Source organism: Leuresthes tenuis, unplaced genomic scaffold (assembly GCF_036924035.1).
Source record: "Leuresthes tenuis unplaced genomic scaffold, fLeuTen1.0.hap1 SCAF_5, whole genome shotgun sequence".
Taxonomy (NCBI): domain Eukaryota; kingdom Metazoa; phylum Chordata; class Actinopteri; order Atheriniformes; family Atherinopsidae; genus Leuresthes; species Leuresthes tenuis.
In genome coordinates, this window is record NW_027325359.1 from 11,568,056 (window position 1) to 11,578,491 (window position 10,436).

The window sequence follows — 10,436 nt, forward strand, 5'->3', positions numbered from 1 at the left end:
ATGACAGAGAATCCTCATCACTTATGAAAGAGACTGATAAAGTTAATGAAATTATGACTAAACAAATTCTGTATTTTTATCTGTACAAAAATTTACTTTTCTCTTATCAATGTGAAGAAAATATCAAATACAAGGACAGCAACACCAACAGATAAATGGATACATATTTAAATCAAAATTAATTTTTTATTTCTGTTTTTTACCACTCGCATTGAAAAATATGCACTAATCCTATCTGAGGACAAAGAGTACTAGAATTATACTCCCATGACATAATATTCAAAGCAACCTAACATGTTCAAGTAAGCTAATGAATAACCAGAACGTATTTTAAAAAAGGCTCCCAGATTAAATGTGCTTTTTTATGTGTAACGCAGGTATCCTGAATGTGACAGATGTTTATGGGTGCAGTTCTGTCCTGTGTAAACTGACGCCCATCACCAAGCAGCATATGCTGCTGTTTGCCGTGACACAAAAGAGTTGGGGCTAATTAAAGAGATGCAGTCCTGCCACAGGAAGTGTGCGTAAGCAGACCATTCACTGCTCCGAGTTAGTTGTTCAAACAAGCCTCGGGATCAGGTGAAAGACTGGAATTTCTATTGATGAGGTGTGATCAGAAGACCTTGGATTTCTGGAAATTCAAACACAGGTGTCAATATGAAAGGTGGAAAAGGAGGCCAGACATCTTATTACCTATAGAAAAACAACTGTGTGTCTCAAAAAGTTGTGTATAATCTTAATAAAAGGACAGTGTAATGATTTGCAAATCATTTAAACCATATGATTAAATTAGTAAAAAAACAGCATAACAAAAATTGAAACAGAGAATGTGTATTTTTTAATAATTGTACAGTATATGCTAATTCTCCAAATCCCAGACAGTTAAACAGTCTTCTATAGGAAAAATGTAGATATGTGGAATTTGGATTTGCATAGACAGACACAAAGTATATTACTGCAAAATATATGATAAGGATGTATTAAATTCACATCTCAGTATCTGTTTATCGTACAAATTATATAGAATTGAGTTTTATTGGTTTAGTTGTTATTTATTTAAGTGCTGGCTGGGGTTACAAGGCACACCATCTTAATGTCCTCCTCTTCTAGTATCATATTTAGAACAAAAAGAATACATATCTGCAGCAAAATATGCAGTCAGGTTCTTTATGAGCAGCTGTCTGAGTTATAGAGAAAAATATTTATACTGTGAAAAGTGACACAAACGCTTTAGTGTGTCCTCTTTACTATTGTGTGCACGTGTAACTGTATTATACTTAACACATTTGACAAATATTCATATTCAGATGGTGCAGTAACAGGTGGTGTCTGCCCACTGAAGCAACTTTTAGCAACATCCCAAACACTGACATTGTAACCTGTAACTGCAGAATGCTTTATGAGTACACAGAGGTTTTTGGTTTATTTTTGCTATTTATCATCCAAATTCTCAATGAGATGCAACACACTTCTAAATTATAGTACATTTAGTACTTTCTTGTGCGGTTTCTTAAGACCATGGCTTAGATTAGCCAGAGAGATCTCTATCAGCTTGATGCTCAGACACTGTGAGTAAATCCCTTTGATTGGAGTGAACAGAACTGGGGCAGACTGGTCACATGATGCAGACATGTCTACCACAAACCTCAAACATAGGAACATGTCTGGTGGTGTTTATTTATTCATTTATTTGGGTGTTCAGAGTTTCTTTTGTTTGAGTGGAGCATTTCAGACCATTTGGTTGCCTGGTAAGCCTGATGGCAAGCGAGAGCATTCCCATTTTCCTCAGAAGTATGTTATGTTAAAGTAGTGATATGAGTGAATGTGTTGAGTAGTCCCATAATCTGACTGCATGATGAGCTCTGTCAAGAGCTGCAAGGAATCAGTATCTGGTCTAAGTGGGTTTTTGAGTTCAACTTTGATGAAGAAAAAATTAGTATAGAGGTTACCATGCCATGTACATCTATTTCAAGATTGCAACTTTTTAATGTTTTGCAATGTCAGTGAAACTTGCATTGTACATTTTGCACAGCGTCATGTGGAAAAACATTCCTGTGATGGTTTAAATGGACAGCTAGAATTAAAAATATTATAAAGAACTATATGAATATTTCTCTTGGAAAACATTCATTAATAGTTGGAATATTTGTTTTTGATCCTTGTAGCTGTTTATCCAGAGTCTACTATCTAAACAAAATAGGTGGATCAAAAGGCAAGTGAACCATAAAGACCCTTGTCAAAACTGGCTTGAAATATTTTAAAGGTCAGGTAACACCTGCCATCTGAGCGGTGCAACAGACACAGCTCATGGTGTTAATTGGTACGCAGTATGACAAACTTTTTAAAACGATATTGAACATGTAGTATTATTATAGAAAACATGCACAACGTCTATATTGAAAATAAGATGAAGCTTAACAAGCTACTGACTCTAACTTTACATGAAGGAGATCTGATCCAGGAGCTGTCAAGAAATTGGAAGATCAAAGACATGGCCTGAGCATCTGAAGCATAACAGTGACATCTGTGAAAAGTAGTTATGAATTCATTTGGATGTGCTTTATCCTGCTGTGAACAAGCCCTCTACAGTGACCGGGAGTCATGGCAGGTGCAGATCAGTAGTGAGAAACAATACCACTACTACAGCATTCATTATGCTTTGTCTGTCAGTGTTTTTCTCTTCTTTTGACAAAGAAGCAAGTCACAATACTCATTACGGGAAAATATGGACAATATATTTGTCAATATAGAAAACGTGTCTTCAAAGTCTAAAGGTCTTTCCAGCTGCCTTTGTATTTCTTTTTGGCTGGAGCCTGATTCACCACTTCTAAAGTAATCTGGATGTACTCTGATGAAAATGGACAGCCATTGCATTAATGGGGGGATTTCTTAAAAGTCTCAGCATTGGACTCAAGGTCTTATAAATGTATTCATGTGTTAATAATCTATGTCACGTTGAAAGAAGAAAATAAGAGTTGTTTTATCAATAGTCCACCAAGAATCATCAATATCTTTATTACTGTCAATGGGCAAATTGAGGGACAGCTAGCAGTAATCCCAAGCATCTCACATTTCACTATTTTCACGAGGACTACAATCAATATAGACTTTTGGTCAGTGACCTATTTTGATCAAGAGATTAAAATAGTTCTTCAATCGATGTATTTTCCCCGAGTGGTAACATTTTCTTTGCTTGATTTATCTGACAAACCATTCAAAACCCATTGACTCTTCAATCATAATCAGCTTGCAAACATAGGAAGATAATGCATCTATTTTTAGCTACCTTTTCAACTGTTTAGAATATTAATAGTTCATTTGTTGTGCTTTGTTTCTCAGGCAGTGTATGCTGTGTTTGCAGAGTGAAAATTAATTGCTTGTCTTTTGTAGGTGGATGTGATATAAAGCTTGAGCTAACAGTTGTGTAAACATGTTCATTCATGCTTACCTGATCTATAATAGAACCTCTTTCCTGCAAACCTAAAACATTCTGAAACATGGAGTGAATGCTGAAGTTGCTCCATGCAGCAGTACTGATTCCTCCCTTAGTGGAGGAGGCCAGATGTATGTTGATGAAGTGTACTGAACACTGGGATAAAGTGTGGATCCTTTTACATAATAAGTAGTGAACTGTTCCTTTAAATTAATCTCTTTTTACTGTTCATTTTGCACCACACCTGGACAATGCTACTGTCTAACACAACATCTGAGAGCAGATCTGGGTTCAGTTCCAGAGAAGAGGAAGTTCCCTTCACTGCCTGCTGGGTTGTGTAAACCCTCAGCTCATGTCACGAGTGACACAGACCAGGACCACCTGAGACAAACAGCGTATGAATCAGCCACATGTATTACTGCATGAGCTGACAGACAGACATCTCTCGTGTCCTACTCGTAAGGTGACTAAAGCTTAGAGAACAGTGGTGTTATCTGTTTCAAGTAATGAGACCTCTCAGTGAAACCTCTCTGGTTACCCCGTCCTGCCTCTGCTTGCTGAAGCCACTGAAAGCCCTTTCCACTGATTGTTTTGATCTCATTAAAAGGTGCAGGGTGTTAAAGTGAAGAAAACATGCAGATTATGTGTGTTATGTGCACAGGGTGCCAGAGGTGCTTACAAAGCAGAGGAATGGATTTTGAAAGGGGGGCATGTTTGTATTAGACTGCCAGCATGTGGTCTCCCCCTGAATCCTCTTAAACATTGACCTTTTCTTTGTCTAAAGGTGGAAACAAATGAGAAAAAAATAAACTGCTTGTACAAAACATGAGCTACAGTTATTTAGCAGATCTGCATTCAAAGTGAATGTGTGCAGTGTTAATGTCAAGACACATTGTCCATATTTCAGATCATTTGTTAAATACTTTCAGGTGAGTGCAAAATAAAAAATAAAAAAAGATTGTTTTTTTTGTTTCTTTCTTTATGGCTGCCTTTATTAATTAACAACACACTGACGTTATCGACAAGTTCAGTTTAACTGGCCATTTTGATTAAACGTGAAATTGCGATTGATCTCATTGAAGCTCTTTTAGGCCTTCAGTTGGAAAAAAAAGACACCTTTTTTTTTCCAAATGACGTGGGCGGTGCTGCTCTTTTTCCATTTGCTGCTGTGGGTGAGATTATTGCCCCCTCCTGTTCTCATCGTGTTTAAATAGGAAAGCACGCTGCTTCTCGAGGTAGACAACTCTGTTTTACAGAGAAGACGTTATTTAGCTCAGCCAGCCTTATAAGAACTAGATAAAAAAGGCTATACAAACTGGTGCATGTTAACATGTACTCAAACAAAACTGAAGGCCCGCGTAGAGGAAGATCCTTTGACTCCATGAACATCGGCTTTGAGGAAAAACTGCTGAACAATGAGGTAAGAACTGTGCCAATAAAATTTCATTAAAAAAAAAATAAGGAACGTAATTTTGATTACTTTTAAACTCGAGGAGATGTGCTACTGTTTCACTTGTTATGAGAGCAGAAGTTCTGCGTAAGAGTGAAGAGGTTTTTTAGTTTATAGAATTTTAAGATAACTTTTTCAACTGTCGTGAATCAACCAGTTGGGTTCGCTTTGCGCTTCCACTTCGTCGTCAACGCAGATTAACTTAAGCCGTTGTGTTATAGTATTATAGTGTTTACGTCAAAGGTTTAAGAGGGTTGAGCGAGGATACCTCCGAGTTTCATTTAATAAAATATTCATTATACAGTGGTTTCGCTTGTATCCCTCCGCTTTCTATGGGGAGTGACAGACGAGATAAAAGATAAACTGATAAACCTGCAGTGTCTGATGTCTGCATTAGACACGTGGAGAAGAGGCTGACAGCTTTACCGAGGATGATGAAGTGATTCAGAAAGCTTAAAGGCTAGAAATTCTGATTAACGGAATAGTTAGTTGATAGTAGTTTTGATATGACCGCATGAAAACACATGCTGTCCCCTAAAATGCCATGGTTAATGTTCAACATTGTTTTCTAACCATTAGAACACACAACAGCTCTACATTTATCTTGTTTTTTAATCGGCAGCGAGAACACACGCAGTGAAAAAAAAACATGACACATACTTGACAACGAAAAAGCATTCAAATAATAATAATGAAAAAATATTAATTTAGAAATTATTAATCTGTGCATTCTAAAACAAAACAATTTTCTTAAAAGTGAAAACCTGTATTATTAACATAAAACAAATTTACAAAGTCGTTGGGCCGATCAAAAACGTTTCTGATCTATTTCACCCCACTTCACATTGCAAAACACGTTTGCTTCGGTGATTAAACGCTGCCTAATGTCTGAAAAGATTTCAACATCCAGGGAGCTAATAATAGGCTTCCCCGCTCTCTAAATCAGATTGCTGTAAGGCGATTCTTTGAGACAGAGACAAGTTCATCTTCATTAAACCGAGACGCAAAGAGTTGACCCCGGGACACGTCCTGATCCAGACTCCATGCACTAATGCTTTCAGGGATATTGCCGACAAGGGTTCATCGAAAACTCGTCTGCCGCGCTGTCTTCACAATGTTTGAAGGACGAAATATGGTAGGAAGTAATAGCGGTGACTTTAATTATTCTTTGTTGATGCCCTATACCATCTCTATGGAAGGAGATTTGACCGTGAGATCATTTGTTAGTTTCAACATGCTGTGTTTGTGCATCGTGTCTGAACTGTGTGCCTCGGCTAAAATGGTCATGAAAAAGGCTGAAGTCGTTCAAAACAGATGAGTTTTCGGTGTCATTTGCAGTCCCACTCCTACAGTCTGACGCAGGATTATGTGAATTTTCCCTTGGCGTGTACAGCCTTGCGTCACGTGAGAGCGCTGTCCGGGGTGCTGAAATGGACAAGAGCGATTTTGAGCTCCCCGCTGTCACTAATCTCAGTCCTTTTTGGGTTTTTTATTTGTTTTATTTTTCTTGTGTGGGACCTTCTGCATTTTCATTGCTTATTTTCTTAGAATGAGTGTAGATAAACCACCAGGTTTTATTAAGAAAAAAAAAGATGCTTTTCAGAAACGTCTTTGACTCTTACCCTTAATACGAGTGATGCACGTACATAAGAGAAGATGTTAAAAGGATTTTTGGATCGCTAGATGATCTTATCTGATTAAATGCTATGCATTCACGTCATTACATGGCTAAGCTTTGGTTCTATCCGAGCAAATGTATTATGTTAACTTGCCAAGCATAAACCAAATTAGAACGGCTCATAAGTTTAATAGCTCCACTATTTGCTTGTAAATTGGTGATGATATCTCACCACTGGACAGCTTAAGATCTAACAAGCTTTCATTTCCATTTCCATTTTCAGATAAACAAATCGACATTCACAAAAATTGAAGAGAACTCCGAAAAGAAGAATACTTCAGAGAAAGAGAGAGCAACAATTATCTTTTCCCTCAAGAATGAAGTAGGAGGACTTGTAAAGGCTCTCAAACTCTTTCAAGTATGATCAAGTTCTTAAACCAGATCCTCTAGTTAGATGGATTCATTGAGAATGTAATCTCTGCATTATAAGACATCATTCTTCTATCTTATTTTGGTTTTGTGTCTTATCAGTAAATGTTCTAATCTTATTAAACTATTACATGGATGTCTAAGCAAAATTTGGTATCTTTAATATGCTTTTCATTGTTTTTTGCAGGAAAACCATGTCAACCTTGTACACATTGAGTCCAGAAAATCCAAAAGACGCAACTCTGAGTTTGAAATTTTTGTGGACTGCGACAGCAACCATGAACAACTGAACGAAATCATCCATCTGCTTCGGAAGCATGTGAACGTGGTAGACATGGACCCTCCAGATAACTCCTGTCTACAAGAGGAAGGTGAGATAGCCATGACAGAAAATCTCCTGATGATATGTTACAAATACCACATTAGAAATGATAAGCTGAAAAAAACAAACAAAAAAATATATATATATATATTTCCCTCTCTTTTCAGATACGTATGATGTACCTTGGTTCCCCAAGAAAATTTCAGACTTGGACAAATGTGCTAACCGAGTCCTGATGTACGGCTCTGAGCTGGATGCTGACCATCCGGTACAGTTAAAGACTGCATATTTTCTTAAATGAAAAAAAAAAAAAGTAAACTCCAATAATATATAAAGTTCTTACATTTGTATGTGTTTCTTCTTCAGGGTTTCAAGGACAATGTCTACCGAAAAAGACGAAAGTACTTTGCTGATCTTGCTATGTCCTTCAAACAGTAAGTTCTTATTTTCTGCATAATTATACTGTTATTTTTATTTTATTTTTTTTGAAAAACAGCCTTCTTCTTTCATACTTAAAAAATTTCTCGGTCTGGTTCTAGTGGGGATCCCGTCCCTCGTATCGAGTTCACAGAGGAGGAAGTGAAAACTTGGGGTGTTGTATACAGGGAGCTCAATAAGCTGTACCCCACCCACGCCTGCCGGGAATACTTGAAGAACCTGCCATTGTTGTCCAAATACTGTGAATGTCGGGAGGACAACATCCCTCAGCTGGAAGATGTCTCACGCTTCCTCAGAGGTAGGTTTTGATTTCCCTAATATAGCTCTCCTCTTTTGTTTCACATACCTCAATTAAAAAAAAAAATTGTAGATAAACTCATTTACCTTTGTTTTAATCATCTTTTCAGAACGTACTGGATTTACCATCAGACCTGTGGCAGGTTACCTGTCCCCACGTGACTTCCTTGCTGGTTTAGCCTTCCGTGTTTTCCACTGTACTCAGTATGTGCGGCACAGCTCCGACCCCTTATACACTCCAGAGCCGTGAGTATCACTCACCGTGTGAATTGAATATGTGGCATTCATTTCAATACATAACTGCTGGTCTAAATATCTTTTCCATTTCATTACTAAGGGACACATGCCATGAGCTGTTGGGTCATGTCCCACTGCTAGCAGAGCCCAGCTTCGCTCAGTTTTCTCAGGAGATTGGTCTTGCTTCACTCGGGGCCTCGGATGACTCAGTTCAGAAACTCGCCACGGTGAGTGCCACAGCTACAGGCAAACTGAAACAAATCCTACAAAGATATTTCACATTAGAAATCCCTCTACGTTGTCATAATGGGGTGTCTTCTATCGAATCCTGTGTTGCAGTGCTATTTCTTCACGGTGGAGTTTGGCCTATGCAAACAAGAAGGACAGCTGCGGGCATATGGAGCTGGACTGCTGTCATCTATCAGTGAGCTTAAGGTAAAGACATTAAAACAGGCAACTTTATTTTTGTCATTTTCTTATCTTGAAATGGAAAATATGTCAAAATGTACAAAAGCCTGTAAAATTAGAATGAAGTAATTACGCAGACTGAACTGTTGCTCTTAAATCTGACTGAGTTTGGAATTTTGAAAAAGAGTCAATAAAAACCTTTTTAACATTTGCACCATATTTCTCTCTTACAGCACGCACTCTCTGGCAATGCAAGGATAATGCCTTTTGACCCAAAAGTTACATCAAAGCAGGAATGCATTATCACAACATTTCAGGACGTCTACTTTGTGTCTGACAGCTTTGAAGAGGCCAAAGTCAAGATGAGGTGCACTTGATTGCTTTGTCATTTAACTTTGTGATAATGTTACACCTAGCATAGGTATAGAAAACATTATCTATAGCCTACAACATTTTTGTTTTGTATTGTTTTGTTTTGTTTTTTTCATGAATAATTAGATATGTGTGATTAATTTCTTTCAGGGAATTTGCCAAGACCATCAAGCGTCCCTTCACAGTTCGATACAACCCCTACACTCAGAGTGTTGATGTGCTAAAGGACACTCCCAGCATCAACAGTGTGGTGGAGGAGCTTCGTCATGAGCTCGACATCGTGGGTGATGCTCTCAATCGGCTGAACAAGCAGCTGGGCGTCTGACTGCCCACCATTCAGCTAGAATCAGGCACCTACAGCCCATCCACGCTTGCTGTGTCAACCCCAGCACCGCTGTAGGGATATTGCTTGTGTGTTGCCCTTTGTCAGTATAATGAATGTGCATTTCTTTTTGGCAAAATGCTGTGTTGTCTCCAGTGTGCGGTATATGGCTGACAATATTTTCAGGTGCAATAGGTATGTTTAGCCTTTAATGTCAGTATGTTTCACAAACCCAAAGAGCTGCTTAACCTGAGGCACTATTTTGCTTCCATTGTACCCGGATTGTACTGAATTCTGTATTGCAAACAATCAACGTGCTTTCATGACACTTAAGTACACTTTTATAAACATCCCCAGCTGTTACAAAAACTTATGTGGTTTCTTCCTTCTAGTGTCAACTCTGCTGTTGTGTATGATCATGTGACTTTTTTAACTTATTTAATTCTTCTTTACACATACTATTCTTCACTTCAGTGATATTTATGAAATGTACCTTGTTTGTATTATTTTGGTTTAAGTATCATGTTCTCTCTTATCTGCTGTTGAAGGAAATCGTGAAAGTGAAAACATTAACTAACTAGTTGTATGAGAATGCTTTCATGATTGATTATGACAGATTTGGCCCATGTACGCAGTTTATTTTACAATGATGATTTTGAATACCTCCTATCGAAGTGAATATAATTGTAGTACTCAAAACATTATTTTTCTACTGTAAAAATACATTGAAATGAGTTGTAGGCTATGTATCAAACTGAAAAACAATCATATATAATAAATATATTCATTGTGACTTCAAATGACTTTTTTGTTTTTATTTAAATCAGTTTCAATGACAATAATTATCCACTTAATTAAGATTAGAATTGACAATATCAATTCAGGGCACTTGAATTAGTGACTGTAGTAGTCTTTCTGTCCTGCCTAAGGAAAACTCTAATTCAATAAACTACTTTGGACCAAGTAATTACTAACGTCACTTTCAGTCATGTGAAAAAGTATGCATGCCACTTGTGTCTGAGCCAGTGCTGTTTTCTTCATATGTTGCTTCCAAGCAGTCAGACTTTCTTGTAATCTTTAAAAACAGTTATAAGCCACAACAACTAATCA

The 10,436-nt window shown here is 37.5% G+C and overlaps 1 protein-coding gene across 1 annotated transcript; it reads left to right on the top strand.

Annotated features, from left to right (window-relative positions):
• Positions 1 to 4,673: 4,673 nt before the first annotated feature.
• On the top strand, positions 4,674 to 10,158 carry tph1a (tryptophan hydroxylase 1 (tryptophan 5-monooxygenase) a). Its single transcript, XM_072385989.1, has 11 exons — positions 4,674 to 4,853; positions 6,785 to 6,919; positions 7,118 to 7,301; positions 7,420 to 7,520; positions 7,619 to 7,686; positions 7,792 to 7,988; positions 8,098 to 8,233; positions 8,325 to 8,451; positions 8,564 to 8,659; positions 8,866 to 8,999; positions 9,155 to 10,158. The coding sequence occupies exons 1-11, from the start codon at positions 4,764 to 4,766 to the stop codon at positions 9,327 to 9,329; spliced, it is 1,443 nt and encodes a 480-aa protein (XP_072242090.1). The 5' UTR covers positions 4,674 to 4,763; the 3' UTR covers positions 9,330 to 10,158.
• Positions 10,159 to 10,436: the final 278 nt, after the last annotated feature.

What these genes read in the sequence shown, in the direction of transcription:
- tph1a (XM_072385989.1), top strand. Translation starts at nt 4,764, where the DNA reads ATGTACTCAAACAAAACTGAAGGCCCGCGTAGAGGAAGATCCTTTGAC. An exon ending in AGCTGGATGCTGACCATCCG is followed by an intron (nt 7,521 to 7,618) that starts GTACAGTTAAAG and finishes TTTCTTCTTCAG; the next exon opens with GGTTTCAAGGACAATGTCTA. An exon ending in CCCTTATACACTCCAGAGCC is followed by an intron (nt 8,234 to 8,324) that starts GTGAGTATCACT and finishes TTCATTACTAAG; the next exon opens with GGACACATGCCATGAGCTGT.